At 41.2% G+C, this 20,082-nt stretch overlaps 1 protein-coding gene across 6 annotated transcripts in view; it reads right to left on the bottom strand.

Moving 5' to 3' along the window:
* The window catches only part of PTPRA (protein tyrosine phosphatase receptor type A), a 435,489-nt gene that overhangs the window by 57,500 nt on the left and 357,907 nt on the right, over nucleotides 1-20,082 (bottom strand). For all 6 annotated transcript variants that reach the window (XM_029593639.1, XM_029593630.1, XM_029593649.1 and 3 more), the window contains 3 exons: nucleotides 12,791-12,827; nucleotides 10,937-11,034; nucleotides 1-120 (listed from right to left, as the gene is read on the bottom strand). In XM_029593639.1, coding sequence (XP_029449499.1) covers nucleotides 1-120; nucleotides 10,937-11,034; nucleotides 12,791-12,827 — 255 coding nt within the window. The remainder of the gene's footprint in view (nucleotides 121-10,936; nucleotides 11,035-12,790; nucleotides 12,828-20,082) is intronic.

The raw sequence follows: 20,082 nt of genomic DNA, 5'->3' as shown, positions 1-20,082 counted from the left end.
CTGCTGAATGCAGAACTTTCGAACAGTATAATCAACCAGGACAGTCATATCTTCCACAGACACACGGATGTTCCCATATGTCCAGCAGCCTTGATCAGGCCAGTACTGAGCACACTTACACTACAAAAGAACAAGGGCTCACATTTAAACACAACAAGCAATGGGTGAAGAATCTCTTTACAAAAAAAAAAACAACAAAACTGTGCCTAGCACAAGTTACTAGCTAAGAAAAATCTAGTTTTATTTATTAACTTTTTTTTTTTTTTTTAGAGAGACCATCTTACAACTAATACAAACAATGACATTACAAAACGGGGTGAGCAGCAATTTTTGACAGGCTACTTGTGCAAAAAATTTCCTTTGTGAAACTTTTTATAAACTGAATTCAAAATTGTGTACTACAAGGCTGGAGGAGTAGCCTAGTAGTTAGAGCAGTGGGCTACAAACCAGGAGACCAGGGGTTGAGTCCTGCTGTCGCTCCTTGTGACCTTGGGCAAGTCACTTTACCCTCCATTGCCTCAGGTACAAACTTACAGGCCGATACAGTAAAAATCGCGGGAGAGCGAGTGCCCCCTCTCCCGGCGTGCGCACAGGCCACTCTCCTGTGCGTGCGATTCAGTAAATAAAATTATTCAAATTGGGGCCCGCGGTAAAAAGAGGCGCTAAAGACACTAGTGCGTCCCTAGCGCCACTTTTTTGAAGGGAGCAGCGGCTCTCAGCGAGTTTGACAGCCGACGCTCAATTTTGCCAGCGTCGGTTCTCAAACCCGCTGACAGCCAAGGGTTCGGAAACTGGATGCCGGCGAAATTGAGTGTCCGGTTTTCAACCCGCGAGCTGATTTAACATTATTTATTTTTTTTAATTTTTAATTATTTTTAACTTTTGGGACCTCAGACTTAATACCGCCACGATATTAAGTCGGAGGGTGTACAGAAAAGCAGTTTTTACTGCTTTTCTGTGAACTTTCCCGGTGCCGGCAGAAATTAACGCCCAGCTTTGGGTAGGCGCGGGAATGACTAATAGGGCCATCAACATGCATTTGCATGTTGCGGGCGCTATTAGTCTCGGGGGGGGGGGGGTTGGACGCGAGTTTTCGATGCGCTATTACCCCTTACTGAATAAGGGGTAAGGCTAGCGTGTCCAAACGCGGGTTAACAGTACGCTCCGCCAGAGTGCACTGTACTGTATCGGCCTGTTAGATTGAAAGCCCTGTGGGGATAGGGAAATATCTACAGTACCTGAATGTAATCCACTTTGAAGCGCTGAAAAAGTGTGAAAAGCGTAATATAAATCTAAATAAATAAATATTGCAAATACAATCTGGATTTCTTGTGTGCATGGGGTTCATGACCTGACACGTACATAGCTTAGCGGGAACAATGGTGAGTAGTAAATGGGTAAAAAGTGAATGACTAAGGAGGAAGGAAAATGGCAATGTGAAGAAATAAATCTTTGATTTGACCAGAAAATCACAAGGGAAAGGTTTTTGTGTTTTTTTTGTTTTTTTTTTAGGTTATGCAAGGTTTGAAAATGAGATTTCTCCACTTGGTGTGGTTTGATTCTAGTTATAAAGTTACAGACAACATAGCAAACCTCTCGGCATTTTACAAACAAGGGAAATATACACAAAATTATGAAATTTATTCTTTCAAGGCTTTTCTTTTCTTTAAAGACTTTAAAAATACAAGGAAACTTTTTTTTTTTAAACAAAAACCTAGCACTGAAACAGTTGCTTTCAGGAAAGTATGTTGCTATAGAAAGGAATAAAAATATGGAGAGAGATTGTTTTTAAATGTCCAGGTGGGTGGCCATATCAACTCCTGTGCTCAGACAGTATTGTTTAATATAGAGCAATGGCAAAGGAGGATTAACACAAAAGCCAAGATCCTTTACTTCAAAGAGGTATTTTTGCAATAGCCCATATAGATTTAAAGGCAGTTACCTACATACTTTAAACCAATTTCCAATGGGAAAGAATGTGTATACTTTCCTTTTGTAAATTATCCCACCAAAGCTATCGGCACACACATACACCTGCTAATATGTGCGCATGGTTTTGCTGGGAAAACATACATGTATATTTTTGATAATGCAAAAGAATGCATGAAAGTGCAAACTTTGCAAACCCCGCCCTCAGGAACACCCCTTCTCACTGTGAGTAATTTATGGGCATACAGGCCTTAAGTTTGTATCTTTACCTGCATATGGGGTGGGCGATTTTGTAAAACCATTTACGAGGATTACACACAGTTTTAATTGTGGAACTGGTTTTGAATGTTACCCATCAAGAGTAATGCCATTAAAATGAGGGCGTGCAGGCACTGGCAAGAGGGTACAATCTTTGTGAAGTTGAACAATAAATTAAACTAAAAGAAGCTACAGTAGGGCTAAACATCCTTACTTTCCATCCTCATGTTAGGAAAGTACATAAAAAGTAAGAAGCAAAGGTAGCTTCTAAGAGAAAAGTAAGAGCAAAAATATTAGCATTCAAAAGCTATAAGATCTCAGAAAGTAGGAGGGCGGGAGACAATATCTAGAAAAGCTGAAAGATGCAGGAAATGAGACGCAAAAAGTTTCAGATAATGTAAGTGAAGGAGGAAGAGTGAGAGGAGAAAAGGAGGAATGTGTGGAAGATGACAAGATAAAAGTAGAAATGCTAAACCAATATTTCTGGCTGGTGGTTCATGAAGAAGGGACTGGAAAAGGACCACACATAGTAGGGAGTGAAGTAGATGTCACACCATATATGGAACAGAGATATTACTTGTAACTAGCAAAACTAAAAACAGACAAAGCTATGGGGGTTAATAGGGTACATCCTAGAATATTAAGGGAGTGTAGTGAGATCCTGCCAAGGCTGCAAAAGGATCTGTTCACTCGATCTTTGGAAATGGGAGTGGTTCCACAGGACTGGAGAAGGGCAGATGTCATAAGGGTAAGAACAGGGAGGAGACTGGAAATTACAGGCTGGCCAGGCTCACTTAAGCAGAGGGTAAATTAATGGAGACTCCACTGAAGGAGAGGATAGTGAACTACACTGAATCCAATGACATGCTGGATCTGAGGCCTCATGAGTTTATCAGCAAGAGCTCCTGACATAAAAATGTGATTAGTTTCTTGATTGGGTGAACAGAGAATTAGCTCAGGAGAGTACACTAGATGTGGTATACTTGGATTTCAACAAAGCTTTAGATACTGTCCCACATAGGAGGCTCATAAATAAACTGAGCAGCCTGAGGTTGGGCCCCAAGGAGGTGGGCTGAATTACAAAACGATTAAGTGACAGTGATAGAGAATAATAGTAAATGGAATTCATAATTAGTGGCGTGCCGCAGGGATCGTTCCTGAGGCCATTTCTCTTTAATGTCTTGATGAGTGATATTGCGTTGGGGTTAGAAGGAAATTTATTTATTTATTTATTTAACAACTTTTAATATACCGACGTTCGTGAGGCACATCACGCCGGTTTACAAATAACTCGGTTAAAGGAGGAAATTACAATGAACAGGGGGCAGGGGATAGGAGCAGGCGAGAAAAAGGATGGGGGTAAGGGAGACAGAAGAAGAGAGGGAAAGATAGGTAGCTTGAGAGAGAGTAAAAAAAGAAAACAACAGTTAACGTAAGAGATAAAAAGGAACTTATTTACAGAAAGGACTATTTGCATTAGAAACAATTAGCATAAGGTTAATTACATCGGAAAAGAAATAAACAATTTTGTAAAAAATAGCAGGAAGATAAAATAGAGAGGGCGGGCAAGGGGGGAGGCGAAGAGGGATGGAGGCTGGGAAGCTGAGAGGGAGGGACTGGGTGGATGTGTTTAGGTTTGGTTGGTTTCCGGATAGGCCTTTCTGAAAAGCCACGTTTTTATGCCTTTTTTGAATGTGGCCAGGCAGGGTTCAAGGCGGAGAAAGGTAGGGAGAGTGTTCCAGAGTGAAGGGCCCGCTATGGTAAAGGCCCTTTCTCTTGTGGAGGTGAGATGGGCGATTTTAAGAGAGGGGGTATGTAGGGTACCTGCGTGGGAGGATCTGGTAGGACGATTGGATATGCGAAAGTGGGGCGAATCCTCGAGCCAGGGGTTAGATTTGTAGAGGAGGTTGTGTAGTATGGTGAGGGTTTTATACTGTATACGGAAGGAAATGGGTAACCAGTGGAGGTCCTTAAGTATGGGGGTGATGTGGTCTCTTTTTCGGGTGTTCGTTAAGATTCTCGCCATGGCATTTTGGAGGATTTGTAGGGGTTTGATGGTCGACTCTGGAAGGCCAAGGAGGAGGGAATTGCAGTAATCCACTTTGGAGAGGACAGTGGTCTGCAAGACTAGACGAAAATCTTGTGTGTGGAGCAGTGGTTTTAGCTTTTTCATGATATGGAGCTTGTAAAAGCCTCCCTTAAGAAGGGATTTAATGTGGGCTTTGAAATCGAGGCAATGGTCAAGTTCAATACCAAGGTCTCTGACAGTTGGGGATGAGACGTGGGGAGAGGATGTAATATTGGGGAGTGAGAGTTCAGGTTGATTAGATATTATGAGTATCTCAGTTTTAGAAGCATTCAGGGCAAGGTGGAGGTTGGATAGGAGGGAATTGATGGATGTGAGATAGGAGTCCCATAGTTGAGTATTTTGGATGGGGATGAGGATTTGAACGTCGTCCGCATATAGGAAGAAGTTCAATCCTAGGTCAGAGAGCAGGTGGCAGAGGGGCAGTATATAAATATTGAACCAGGCGACCAGTGCGGTAGCATTGTGAAGCTGCTCTGGCGTTTTTTCTGTCTTGGTTCGAATTTTCCTGAAAAAAATGCCCCCCAAAACACAAGGGGAAGCTCAGGACTTACCCCTCTACTCCAGCTCAGCATGTGGGGCAGAAAACAATCACACAATGCATCACAAATACAGTTGGTAAGGAGCTGGGAGGTCCGGCTGTCGGGTCACAGGGAGGAGAATGTGACCCGACCTCGGAAGAGATATCCCTCAGCCTGTTGGACAACAGGCTGCCGCCGGCTGTGCAAGCAACAGACGCCACAATTGGATGGGAGCTCCCAAGTGGTGGCTCGTGCTGAACAATCAGAGGGGGCTGCCTCTATGGATATGCATGCACAGACCTCCATGAACAGCGGAGAGAATACACTTGGAGACAACAAACAGAGAAGCAGAGTGGGCAGAAAGAGATGGAAGGAGAGAGCCCAGGGCAGGAGCCCCTTCCTGTAAGTGATTTAATTTCATCTACACCCGAGGTAGTCACACTAGATTCACTGTGAAATCTAACGTCGTATTTGGCAAGGTCTTTTGCAGAACGTTTGGTAAAGATAAATTCTGTGTCTCAACAGCTTGAAGCCATGAATAAAAACTTTGAGGGATATAAAACGGAGATGACAGAAAAGTTTCTAAGTATAGAAAATGAAGTAAAGAAAATTAAAGAAGTCCAAGCAACCATTACACAGGACTGCGGCGCAGTCAATAGAAAAATTGAAAACAGAGAACTCGTTGAGGCATTTAAATTTAAGAATTTTAAACTTTCTTAGGGTGATTGGAGAAATCCCTAGAGTTACCATAATACGATATTTCCATAAGATATTAAAATTTTCCCCTGTGAAGACTCCACCCCTAGAAAAAGTTTATTTCCTGCCAATTCGGAAAAAACAACAAATGCCTCAAAACATATTGGAAAATTTAACCGATTTTCTCGAGTCCTCTAAGTATGAGATTGCTGAAAGAATGACGTTAATATCATTTTTCAACGAGAGTGACATGGGAGTAATAATGAAAGCGTACTTCTCGGATAAGAATATTCCCCGATTTGACAAAAGCGACAAATTAAAAGGAAGAATTTTCTTGCTTTAAAACCGGACGTATTGGCTTTGGGAGCCTCTTACATCCTTAGGTTCCCATGTAAATGCGACCTAAAGTTTGAAAAGAACAGTTATATTTTTTTTCATCCCAAACAACTGAAAAGCTTTGTCGATGCAAAAAAAGGCATTACTACTTGTAAGTAGTAGTTAAAGTCCATTTGAAAGAAAATGTTAAAAAATATGTCCTAACTGTTTTGTAATCTCCTTATGGCTGCATGTACTCCACCCCCAGTGATTAGGGGTCTAATGTGTGGTAAAATATTGGGAAGAGATTTCAGTTTTGAAATTGGCTTTTTGATTATATAACATTTATTTCTTTTTATATCCCTGATATGATACACTATGCTTCATCCACAAAGTGTTTAATACTTTGTATGTTATTGAAAAAATTAATAAAGATTAAATTGAAAAAAAAAAAGGAAATATTTATCTCTTGGAGAATAAAACTAAGATCTCCAGCAGAGTGGACACCCCTGAGGGAGTAGACAGAATATAAAAGCTTAAGGCGTAGGCAAGTGATTGGCATTTAAGATTCAAAGCAAACAAAAGTACAGAAATCATATATTTGGGGCTGAAAAAATCCAAGGGCGTGGTGCATAGTGGTGGGTGAGATATTGAAGTGCAATAACCAGGACATTGTGGTGCACAGTGGTGGGCGAGATATTGATGTGCATTAACCAGGACATTCTGGCGATTGTGTCCAATGATTTCAAGGTAGTAGTGTGATAAGGCCGTGATAAGACTGATGCCAGAGCACATACAGAGAGAGAGGCATTGCCAGTAGAAAGGAGGCGATGCCGCTTCTGTATAGGTAGTGGTGAGACTTCACCTAGAATATTGTGTCCAATTTCGCAGGCTGTACATCTAAATGGGTAGAAGCCTTCCAGAGAGAAGCCTTCCAGAAAGAAGCTATCAAAATGGGGAACAATCTATATGAAATGAGATTTATGGACCTAAATATCCGTAGTACCCTAGAGAAGAGGAAAGACGGGGCAGGGAAAGTATGATAGAGGCCTTCAAATACCTCAAAAGTATAAATAATGCACAAACACAGCAAAGCTTTTTCAGAGGAAAGCATGCTCAAGAACAAGAGGTCATGATATGTGGCTCTAAGGGGGTAGACTCAGGAACATCAATACATAAGGAAATATTTCTTCACAGGATGAGTGGTGGATGCATGGAATGGTCTCCCGAGGGAGGTGGAGAAGTCTCCAGCAGTGACAGAATTTTAAAAAGCCTGGGACAAGTAACGAGAAATCCTGGTTATAAAGACGTGAGGGAAAGGCAGCAATCAGCTGGGGTCTATGGTACTGCACTGCAGCAGAAATATAGTGGAACAGACTACATGGGACTTGAAATCCTGATCTGCTTTCACGTTCTGTTTTTCTATTAGTTGCACACTGTGCTACTCAAACAGAAATCACTTCCATTATTTGCTCTGAAAATGATTAGTTACTTAAAAACACTGCATATGAACTAGTATGGCATGGATAATGCCCAGGACCATGTAAGATCGAAGTGCATAAGACGTCAAGTCAAGGTGGTGTTAGCCAGCAAAGTTATCATCTTCCTCCTCCTGATTAGCTCCATTTTCCCAGCAGCCTCTGCTGAACAAGCACCATAGGAAGTAATCTCACTTAGAAAATGTTTTTTGCTTATTTATGTAAGCAAGTCTTGTCAGTGTGCAAGGCAATGTACATGGCAAACGCCATGGTTGTGAGATCTTAAGTTCTTAAGGTTACACGGGAGTGCTGGGGGCTCAAATTGGAAGCTGGATCTTTGGGCTTGACCACTCCCCTATAAGAGGATAACTTTCAAAACTGCTCACGTGCACCCAATTACACATGTATATAGGCACACGCAAAGTTGCTACTGTATTTTATAACCTGAAGGATAAGATATGTGCAGGTTATTAAATACAAGTTCATAAATGCTTGTGGTATGAGAAAACCACAAGTTGCTCAAGTTCAGACTTATCCAGAGAAGTGGTGGCACTTATCCTGATAAGTTCCCATTTATCTGGCTAAAGTAGCGGCACTTAGCTGGATAAGTCTGAAAAGCGTTACTTGTCCATCTAAAGCAGAACTTTTTTGACTTACCTGCGTATGCAAGATAGGCTGTTAGGTCTGAAAAAAGCACTATTTATCCAACTAAGTTCAAATTTGTCCATCTCAGTAGCGGCAAAGATGCTACATAGTGGGATAAGACAGAATTTAGCATATTTATACTTCCAACTTTCAAGGGATACGTGAACAGATTTTACTCACATTATTTAGATGTATTTACCCCCTTAAGTCAGCTTTTATACGCGCAAGTCAGGCGATTTTATAACATGCACATGGCAATGAAATTACCAGTTTTACAACCAGTTTGCCCAGTCCATCTGCAGCTCGTGAAGACCCTCTTCAGCCTGAAGTCCCCCCCATTTCACCCAGACACCCCACACCTAGTCATTTTTTTTTCACTTTTAAGATGTTTTCGATCACTTATGCCAGATAATGACCAGGTATAAATATAAGCAAACAAAAGATTTAGGAGCGTCAATTTAGTAGGTTGTAAAATTTCATCTTACTCACATAAATGTTGGCCCCTCCCTGGGGAGCAATGATTAGGCTCCAAGGCCAAGATATAGATACCAAATTTGCATTCCACTGACTGCAGAATGGAGGTCAGGCCCATCTCAGAGTGACATGAGAAACGTTGAGGGTATGTTTCAGAAAGCATACAGTCAACAGAAGAGAGTGAGGCAATATCAATAAACTGAACAACCAGCACATTAGAAATATGCCAGAAAAAGTCTCAGAATGAAATGAAGAGTAAAAATCAAATCCACCACTTTGAGAAAAAGTCATTCTCTGCAACATGCGCACTAGAAGGTGCCTGTGCCCCGAGAGGTACCGCGATAGGATGCAATGGCAGGGGAGACCCAGCAGCTACCCCAGCTTCAGGGCCTGGGACTCAAAGATTAATTGAAGGGCCATTTCAAGCTCAACCATGACCTTTTCCACAAAAAAAAAAAAAAAAAGAAATGCATGCTTTTTGCGCTCTGAGTATATATGGAGAAACATGCAGATTTATGAAGGCAGTCCTTTTCAAAATGTTTTAAAGGTGAATTTTCAAAAAGTTGGGCCCAAATAAATCAGCATGCATGCTATTTTACAGACCTCAAAATATACATGTAAGGGTACACGAGTAACTCTGCACTGTAAAAAAGATGAAGGCCAGGGGGTTCTGGGGTGGGGACCAACATTTTTGCAAGTTGCTTTTTTATAAGCACTTTATGCATGGAAATTTGGCCGCTTACCTGCGTATATTTACACCTGCTCTATATCTGGAGTAAGTGATAGTAAATGCCTTAGAAGTGAAAGCGACTGGGGTAGGATCTGGGTGAGATGGGGGGAGTTCAGGCTGAACAGCCAGGAGGGTCTCTGTGACCCGCCGATGGACTATGCGAACCGATAGACCCATCGGTAATTTCATTGCCACACGCATGTTAGAAAACCTGACTTGCGCAAGTAAAATCTCCACGCGTATATTTTTTAAGTTATACGTCGAGTATAGCAGTTGTGCGCTACTTATCCAGATCCATTTTGATTTATTTGGCTAAGTAGGGGCTTTCCTGGTTAAATCAGATAGATGGATATGTCTCAAATACAGTTACTTATCTGAATAAGTAAGATAGATGCGTAAGTCAAATAAATAGTGCTATTTATCTGGATAAGCAGCATTAAGACTTATCCGGCTTCTTGCCGCTACTTATCTGGATAAATCGGAACTTATCCGGATACGTGCAAAATGTATTTGTGCAGTTTTTTATCTACAAGCACGTGCATGTTGCAGGGTACATTTCTGTTTATTTTATAAACTGCATATATCATATACGGGGTTATAAAATACAGGAGTAAAAATTCATGAGCCCATATACAAGCGAATATGGGGGCTTGGGCAGCTTTAGCTTGCAATAGAGTTTTGTGCATTATCATTCAAATTTAGCTGAAAATGTCCACTTTACAAAATATGGCTGACTGAGAACTGAAGGGTAGCAGGTCTCGAGTGGATGCTGGTCAACCCAACAAGCTATCATATAGGTTAACAGATGCGCGTGGCTCAGTGATTCACTTTCTCCTCACCCCCGGGACCACCTCTGCTATCTGTGGGTAAAAAGTTCATGCATTTATGAACATTGATGGTGCATTTACCGGCGCACAGCCTGAGCAATATAATCAAAGCCCCAATTTCCCCAGATAAAACACTATTTTACCCATAGAAAAGGCTTTTCATAGCCTTCCGAATCTCCTATTGCTTTACAAACCCTTTTAGATTCTAAGCTCTCTGAGGCAGGGGGACTCACTGTGTCCATATGAAATTTATTGTACAGCATTAGGGTGTCATATACATTTTCCAGTAAAAAGGTGGAAGCTTTCTGCTCCCCCACATTACATGGAATTAGTAAACCAGAAGTGAGGCACCTGAAGAATTCTACTGTCTTCTAAAGCATAGAGAGGAAAGCAGAGTGGGGTATTCTCAGCCTCGTCTTTTGGCTATTTTTGCTGTTGTATTACCTCATCCACATTTCTTTTCATTCATGAAATTGTGACCTTGGGTAAGTCACTTTACCCTCCATTGCCTCAGATACAAATTTAGGACCTGATTCACTAATTCTGTGTCTATGGGAAAATGCCTTGATGAAATCAGGCCCTCAGATTATAAGCCCTCTGGGGGGACAGAGAAATACCTGAGGTACCTGAATGTGAGCCACTCTGAAGTGCCAAAAAAAGGCAGAATAAAAAATAAAATATTTCAGCCTGAACCTTTCTTCCTGCAAGATTCATTATACCATAAATGACTTTGGTGCACATTTACTAAAGGCCTTCTCCCAGTATATGTTCCTGGGAAAAATGCTTAGAAAACAGAGCCCCTTTGGTAGCTACAGTATTATTCAAGACCCCCATGTAAGCGCACTTCTGGTAAAATGAATATGAGCAGTCGGCACCCAGGCTTGAGCTACCAATTTCTTGCAAATCAAGAAAACCCAAACAAAATAAGGTTACAAGCGGCTTGGGAAGCTTCTTACACAACCCTCCATAGCCTTCACCTCTTTCCTCTCTTTCAGGTTGGTGACCATGACAATTGTCGCTGTATTTTGCTCCCAGATCATCCTCCAGAAATCATTTACAGTTTCTTCTTTTGGTCCTAAGACGGTAGAAAACCAAAACATTAGATGTGCTGTGTGGAAGGAAAAAAAAAAATGTATTCCACGCAACAGTTCCAGGACAAGAGATAAACAAACAAACAGTGCATGAAATGGTAACGCTGTGGGGCAAGGCTGCATGGCGCAGGCCGTACTGCTGCTGCTCAGTGGGCTCGAGCTCACGTTCGCTGTCATTTTGGGGGGGGGGGGGGGGGTTGGTAGGAGATAGAGGGTTTGGGCACAGCATGGAGGTGAAGCATTTGATTCTGGGAAAGAAGGTGTCTGGCATTACTGCAGTGACCTCCTCTTCCCCCCGCCAGCCACAAAGAGTGGTGCTGAGGGGCTGGCTCCAGGTGAGCAATAGCTGCTGGGCACACTATCTAGGATTAGGGGGTGGGGAAGGCCAGGAGAATAAATGTTAACAGTGCTTATTTAGATCTAGTCTATAAATGCTCTCTTTCCTAAAGTTAGCTTAAAAGCCATTCAAAATATCCTTTTAGTGACAGGGCCTGATTCCTGCACTGGCCTCAGCATGTCACAGTGATTGATTCTGAGAGCTGAGTTTTTTGAAACACTTGAAATCAATGCAACGGCACAGGAAGCCTCACTTTCAAATCTGCTCAGAACTGTAATTGTTAGTGCCACATTAATTATGAGGCCAAAATTCAGCCACTGAGAGGCTCTTCTAGGTAGCCGGATAAACACATCTGGCTAACCAGCAGGGTATATTCAGTGGCACAGTTGCACTGCTGAATACACCCAGCTATCTTAAAGTTAGCCGCATGTGTTTATGCGGCTAACTTCAGGACAGCCCTACGGTGCGACCAGAGTTAGCCGCATAAGTTAAGCGGCTAACTCTGCTCTTCTCTGAAATACCTCCTGCCTGAACCCTAGATCGCCCCTGACTTAATCAGCTAGAATTTAGCCACATACCGCTTTTAATATCGCCGGTTAGCCATTTAGACAGATAACTTTTCAGTTACCCGACTAAATGGCTTTTGAATATCGACCTCTACCTGCTCATCTGATTAGCCGCCATTGTGTTCAGTACTTTCATAGCGGTTTACATTAATAACTTCATTATAAAATACAGATACATAGTTTAATGCTTTTGTATTAGTAAAATGCACTGAGCTGCATTTCAGATTTTTTAATCTAGGTGGCAGTGAAATGCTGTTTTCAAAAGTCACTGAAGAGGGAATTATGAAGGCGGCTGTCAGCGCAGGGGGAGGTGCCCGCCCATGCTGGGCCAGGGAAGAGCCGAGCTCATGCTGAGGTCAGCGACTGGAGGAGAGAGAGACATTCACATCGGTACTGATTGAGGACAGTGGTGCTGGAACTTAAGTGGAGCTACAGCATGCTCCTTTTGGATCCAGTCGATTAGGGTGAAAGAAGAGTAGAGTCACGTCCAGTCTTCAGATGACTGCCTAATGGAAGCCAGTATACTAGTACCTCAGGCGCCAGAGGTGTCACTACACCCTCAGCATCCCTAGATCCAGCATAGGAAGCCGGCCTGCACCACATACCGGCAAGCAAGAGCTCTGTGCGTGCGCCCATTTTTCTGCTTTTGAAGCAAGGGCAGAAGAAATTGATCAATGTGCTCTCTCTCAGTATTTAGCCATTTTTCTGATTATAAAGGAAAGGCAACAGCTGCATCTCCAGTGAGTAATACTTCTGTTTCACCACCCTGCAATGCAATCTGGCTAGCTCTAGCAAAAGCTAAGTGACGCTGTCGTGAGGACAGCCAAGGAACTTTACCTTGTGCAGCAATAAACTTGTTTTTCTCTTGGTACCCCTGCAAAGAGAAATACAAGAGTTCAGAATGCACAGAACAAGACCAGGATAGCAGTACAGGTTGATCTTCCAATACCCTTTACTGCTAACACCGCATGCTCCCCTCTAAAGCCATGTCAGGAACCCCATAAACAACAAGCACAAAGCATCCTCTCGGTCACTACCACAAGACAGATCTGCACAGAGTGCACCCGGAGAAGACAGGGAACAATATGGTTTTGCTGCATAATCTAGTGGGGTAAGAGATGGACCTCAGGCCAAGATGAGACAGCAGGTGGCCACTGGCACGCGGTAAATATTAAGCCACTTGCGACCCCCACAGCCGGCAGTTTGGATTTGCAGCCTTTACATCGAGAGGTTGATGGTTGCAATTCCCAGAGGCAGACATTTCCTGAAAGCAGTGTAGTCCAGCATCAGTTGGCGAGGTAGTTTGCTTACCTTACACAAAGCAACTGTTTTTATTTGTTTTTTCTTTTGGGACGAAATGTGTTTTCCAAGTACAATTCTAGCATGCTGTGGTGTCCTCCAACTGTTTGAGCTCTTGGGAGGCACTTCGTTTCTGCAGCACGCTTCCTGGTGCAGAACCAGCTGCAAGCTTTGGCATCCGTAGTTCTTTAATTCTTAGCTCGCTGTCACAGGCCCCCCTCCCTCGCAGTACACTGGCTAGATCCGTTAGAGGCATCAGCTTCCTTGCTTTCTCTGCTCTATGGAGTCCTCATTCCTACATCACCCCCCTCTTTTGTATCCAAACAGATTGCATTTCTTTTATTCTTAGATTTGTATTTAGGTTTTGTTTAGAGTAAAATGTGTGCGTCTTTTAATCACAGACACGTTCCCAGCTTTTCCCAAGGTTCGTATTTTTGAGGTTTTTCTTTTTCGTGCAGTGGATTCAGACTTTGGGAAGGCCACAGAGAATACTTAATCCCAACTCCAGCCTGCTCTAGCTCTTCACCTTCTCTACTGAGACACGCTGAAACTCCTCCTCCTCAGTGATCCTACATCTAAATGTCAATGAACCGCACCAATTCCTGCCTCATTGGATCATATCTGATTATTTCTTAACAGATTGTATGAACTCTCTTAGTGGAAAGACATGTCATAAACAAACAGCGATGAGAGTGATGGTGATGAGGAGGAAAAAGCTGCCATTAGCTGCATGAAAGAGCAAAAGCCATACTGAGCACAGACACACACAGCATAGAAGGGTGGATGCCAGCGAATGAAGAGCATCCAAAAAAAAAGCAGCAGCACTTCCACCGAGGTTAAGGTTGCCACCTGACTCCAGGTCATAAAATACAAGCTATCCAGTCTTGGTTTTACCCTACTGCATACAGCAACCTGTAGTTCTGATTTTCTTGGGTAAATCAATAGGACAATCAGAACTACAAGTCCCTGCATGCAGTGGGGTAAAACCAGGACTGGATTAACCCGTCCCTTGTAACATAGAACCAGGTGCAACCCTAGCTGAGGTGCTGCTGCTCTTCTTGGGTTCAAACATGGCACCCACAGGCAGGGTTTGCAGTTAATTTACCAAATCAGTTAAAAATAAAAATTAATTAACAAACCAAAAATGGTACATCCTTAAAAATGATTTCATGTCATTATAAAAAATGTAAAACGCCTTGAGCAATGGGCCTGTGTGTCCAGTTCCAGGGGTTCAGCCTCTGCGTGGCTGCAATGCTCAGGAGTCAGGAACTGTCTTTCAGTGCATGGAGGGGTGAATCTTACTTAACACAGTACAATTGGCCTCACACAAACACTGCCTCCAGAAAAAAAGTATGGTTATCAAAATTCTCGCAAAAAAAGTCCAAATAAGAATGCAAATGAAACAGTTATAGCAAAAAACGTTGCAACCAAAGTCTTAAAAAATGTTCACATGAAAACTACTTTTAATGAAAAATATTGTAGTACAGAGAATATCTTTAAAATTTCAATTTTTGGACCAACCCTGCAGGGTTGGACCAACCCTGCAGGTGTTGAATCTTATTTCATTCAATATTTTCACGGCTAAAAGTCACATATAATCCCAGGTTCTCCAAGGTAAGTTTCTTTTTTTGGGAAACAAAATTATTTTGACATTTTTTAAATGCTTATAAAAGAAAAGAAAATACTTCCCCTTCAGTAATTTCGAATTAGCCTGACATGATATCATGATTCGCAAAGACTGCCTCAGGGGCTCTCGATTTGTTCTTTACTGGTGAGGAGAGTATTGCATGTACATTGAATCCTTGTCATCCCACAAGATCATGTGATTACCGTTATCTCAACTTCCACTACCTCAAAGGGTGCCTACACCATATATTATCCAACTATTATCTCTGGCTTTGAGTAAGAATTATTTTTCCTTCAATGGCAAATATCCTCAAATTTGAGGAACTGCCATGGGGGCAGCCATGACCCCAGATGTCACCAACAGTTTTGTACAAACAATTGTATTAAATCTCCACTCAAAGGGGCTGTCCCACTTTATACTACAATGTACCCATTCAACCCCCTTATTCTTGAATTATCCATAAAGCTATCTCTATGGGATGCCAATTTTTTTCTTTATTTTTTGTATTTTTATATTTACTTCACCAATATATATTTTTATTATTTTTTCAAGCAAATTTTTTAAAGATGGAGGTGGATGGAGGGTCACTGTTGGACAGTTTCTTCAACAACGCCGAATATGTTCAGATCATGATGATTTTAAGATTCAGGCAAAACATATGGCAGAACGATTTCTCAACAGAGGCTATCCTCTATCATGTGTCAAATCAGCATATCACAGAGCCCTGTATAGCAACTGAGATCACTTTAGAAAAACAAACAAACAACATTCAAACAGGGATTCAAATCAGCAGACCTTTGTTTTGAGACATTCGACAGCATCAGCTCCTATCTGCCAAGCCATCAGAAAACATCCTGCAGAAAATGCACCCAATATTTGAATCCATCCCAAGGTTTGCTTTCTCTAGGAGTCACAATATTAAAGACCAAACAAATTGTACACTCTAGCTATTATACTCCCAGTCTGCCTTCTGCAGATATTGATTGTTGACATAATTGTTCTTTTTGTCAGCTGAGACTGGTCGCAAACAACATCTTGTCACCAACAGATGGAGAGATACCGCTGCCATTGCAAGCATTGTGCAAAATCCACTTTTGTTGTGTACATGATCATTTGCCAATGTCCTTTGAGATATGTTATGACTAAATGCATGTTCAAAACTCACCTTACAGAACATAAAAGCTGCCTTAAGACCAAAAAAATAGAAGCCCCTCTTGTCTCATTTTCTAGAATTTCAGCATGATTTTGAGGATATAAAATGGACAATTTTGGAAACTGTACCGGCACATTGGAGGGGAGGCGATCATGTGAATAAACTCATGCACAAAGATGGATTTTCCATCTCCGTACTATTTCACCACTCAGTTTGAACAAGGAAACAGAGTGCTCAGTTTTTACGTAGGGGAAGTAGTTCAGGTGGCTATCAAGGAAATGCAATTTGACACTCATGTTTGCTCCCAGTCTTTGAAAAGCAAAGCAATCAACAAATTTTGAACTAAAAGGTTATAATCTTCGGCCCTGAAGTTGCCAAGAAAGTCTGTAATCACATCAGAAAAAGCAGACCAAGCATCCTTTTCTATGGTTTTCATGGTATTGAGGAATTCTCTGTCTTTGATTAGAAGCCTAATTTGCAGGCCATCAAATATGCCAGCTTTCAACTTCTCATGTGAAAGAGCAGGAAACTTGGAAATTCAGCATGTCTTTCTGCGCATTAATTATCTTTTTGCATATTCAGCATATCTAAATAATAATGTTATGTTATTGCTATAAGAGTTTATGAGTAGACAGCGTTTTGCGTAAAAACTGGACGTGACTGGAGGAAACTGATGTGATTTTTGGATTCAGCACACTAAAATACATAAAGATCACATGTAGTCAGCAAAATTGATGTAGACCAGTGTTATGTGTGTCCTTTAGTGGTGAAAATACTGAATGAAAAAAGATTCAGCATCCGTGGGGTGGTATGATGATCCAAAAGTTGAAACTTTTCATTAAGTAGTTTTCATTTAAAAAATGTTTAAGACTTTGATTGCAATGTTTTTTCTATCAATAAAAATCATGAGTTGGCGATCCTGGCCGCGGGTGAGCTACATACCTGGGGTCTGGTTCTCTCTGGCCCCAGTTGCTGCCTGATGGTGGATCCAAGATGGTCATCTAAAAGCGAATCTGACTGGTGGTAAAGATTGTAATTTTGGTTTTAAGTTTATTAATGGCATTTTGGACTATATTATTTCAATTTAAATCATCAAGACGTATGAGGTTAATTTTTAGACGGATATTATGCTATTTATATAGCTATGGCCATATTTGGTTTTTATTGTATATGGATGTTTTAAACTTTGTATGAACTTTTTTTTTTTTTTTTTTTAGAATGTAATGTTTTAATTTCAACTGTATGAATTTCTTTTTAAATTGTTAGGTGTTGCAAGTTGTGTTTTATTAGAAAGTTGAGATGTAAGTAAATTCAAACTGAATGAAGCTTCTGAGCAGAAGCAGTATTCCAAGCCTTCAAACACCAACATCTCCTGGGATCAGAATAAAAATCAGAACCAGCGAGCTGCTTCAAGATTTGGTATTAACAAGTGGGTTATCTTAGAAACACTCACACATTTGGTGGCAAGATCTTCACTGCAAGCATGCGCACCTCTCCTGCAGCAGGACAGGGTCACAAAAGTCCACTCAGATAATTGGCAATTAACCTGCATGAACTATTCCTCATACATACCAGATTTATTTTTTTTCTGTATAGAGGAAATGTTTACAGTAATCATCTTTAATAGTTTTATACTTTCAACAAATACAAACAAAAAAGTGACCAACAGAAAGGTCTAGTACCGCTTCAATCCAGCAGGTACTACTAATATAATTAGAATGGAATAACATCCTTCATGAAAGAAAGAAACAATAATTACAAGTACATTTTAAAAGCTATGGACGTGTGAATTATGGGGGTTATGTGCATGGCCAGGCCCTGTGCGCATTTTCGGAAGGGCTCAGCCACACGCATAACCCCCTGTTACGCGCCAAAGTGCCAGGCCTTTAAAAAGGCCTGGGCAGGGAAGGGGCAGGCTGAGACAGACCATTTGACGCTGTCAGGGGGAAGCATGCACCGGAGATTACTTCTGCTCCCAAGAACAGTAAGTAATTGAACAAAATACATTACAGATAACAGTCAACGCAAGTTTAATTCTTATATCTCCTGGCAGCAAAGAAAAGAAAGGTTTCCAAATGACTCGAAAGCCATTTGAGTGTGGGCGTGAATGATCCACTTAACGGTATTCTAATAGCATTAGATCTATCACTGCCAGTTTCAAAACTCCACTAGAGTGCCTGAGTTTTCCCAACCACACCCATTATATGCTCTTTTTTAGCCTCTAAAACAATATTTAGAAATATTTTGTGGGTTTTCTTTACCATAACATTTTTAGGAAGGCAGCTTAAGATACAATATGATTCGGACCAAGCATGAATAGGAGTACCCAAACTAGACAAAAAAAATGTTATGGATTCCCAGAAAGTTTGACTAGACTGGCATCTGCAAAGGCAGTGTAAAGAAGGTTGCTGCATCTGAATTACATTTCCCCCCATGTGGCAGAGACTGTGATACCTGCCTTAAAAGCCTTAAGCGGCCAAAAATAAGCCCAGTGATTAATAAAATACTGCATCTCTCTCAAAGATATACTTTGAGCAGCCTTATTTAACAAAAGCAAACAAGCAAAAAAGTCATGCTCAGTCTGTACTCCAGCCAGTAGCAAGAAAGATCAGAGTTGAATATTTGGTAATAGACAATAAGTATTTATAAAGTATAGATAAGGACACCCATCTCCTCTGGAATAAATGACAAAGCCTTTGAAATGGGCCTGAGGTGTAACGCCCCCTGCCTTGGTTCAATATTTTATCTATATAGTTCTTTAACTGCAAGTAGTAAAAATAACCCGTATTACGAAACATGTCTTAGGAGACCAAAGAAGGAAAAGCATACATAGATTCTTAGTCTCAATAAAAGGAGCAATAATCCCCAATCCCCCTTCCCTAAGCTCAGTAAATCTTCAATTCATATTGCCTGGTATAAAGTCGCCATTACCCACCAGCGGTATCAATGGGGAAATTTCCCAAGAGAGATTCAGTAGGTCCCTCACATATTTCCATGAAACTCTACTGGCACGTACCAGTAACGAATGGGCAAAATGATATGGCAATTGCCCCCCTCTAGCATGTAAAACAAATGCAGTATCCAAAGGTTTAACAAAGCTTTTCTCATAAAGCAAACAGAATCATCTGGATTTCCCTCCTACCCATTCCCCCATGGATGTCAAATTACAGGCAATGTTCTAATATTTCAAATTAGAAAACCCCAATCCCCCTTCATCTCTTGGAGCCATTAATTTAGACAGGGACAATCGAGGTCTATGACTCCCCCATAAGAATTTGTTAAATAATTGAGAAAGCAAGCACAAATCCTTCCAACACAGAAGCAATGGAGCCATTTGTATTAAATAAAGAAGTTTAGCTATCAGCCATTTTTACAAGCACCACCTGCCCCATTAATGAAATAGGGAAATTCAAACAGGAATCCAACTTACGTCTAATATCATTAATTACAGCGTTACATTTCGGGCATACCATTGAGCAGGATTTGAGTGGATAGTAATACCCAAGTACCGAAGAGACTCTGGCCCAAGTCAACGGAAATGTTAACCAATGGGACTGCAAATGACCGCCATTATCCAAGCCTTCAGATTTGTTGAGATTTAATTTCAGCTTCAAAAACTTGCCAAACATTTCAGTTGTTTGCAATACAATTGGTAAAGAGTCTCGAGCATTTGTCAAAGCCATCAACATATCGCCAGCAAATAGTAAGATTTTCAGAGATTCGGTACCTATGGCTATCCCTCATACTCCAGTATCTGATTTTAACTTCCAGACCAATGGTTCCAAGGTTAATATAAATAAGATAGAGGACGGGGGCAACCTTGCCTAGTACTCCGAGACAATGAGAAGGGCATCAAATTTATACCATTAACACTGATAAACGCCGTTGGGCTGGAATATAAAAGTTAATCGCCTCCAATATAGGCCCTGCAAAACCACACTGTAATAAAACACAATTCAAAAAGTTCCAAGATACTCCATCAAATGCTTTTTCGGCATCGAAGCTAACCACTAGAGGATCTATGGGTTTAGAATAAATGCTAGAATCTAT

The sequence above is a fragment of the Rhinatrema bivittatum genome, chromosome 1, assembly GCF_901001135.1.
Source record: "Rhinatrema bivittatum chromosome 1, aRhiBiv1.1, whole genome shotgun sequence".
In the NCBI taxonomy this organism is placed as follows: Eukaryota; Metazoa; Chordata; class Amphibia; order Gymnophiona; family Rhinatrematidae; genus Rhinatrema; species Rhinatrema bivittatum.
This window is presented reverse-complemented; position numbering and strand designations above follow the sequence as displayed.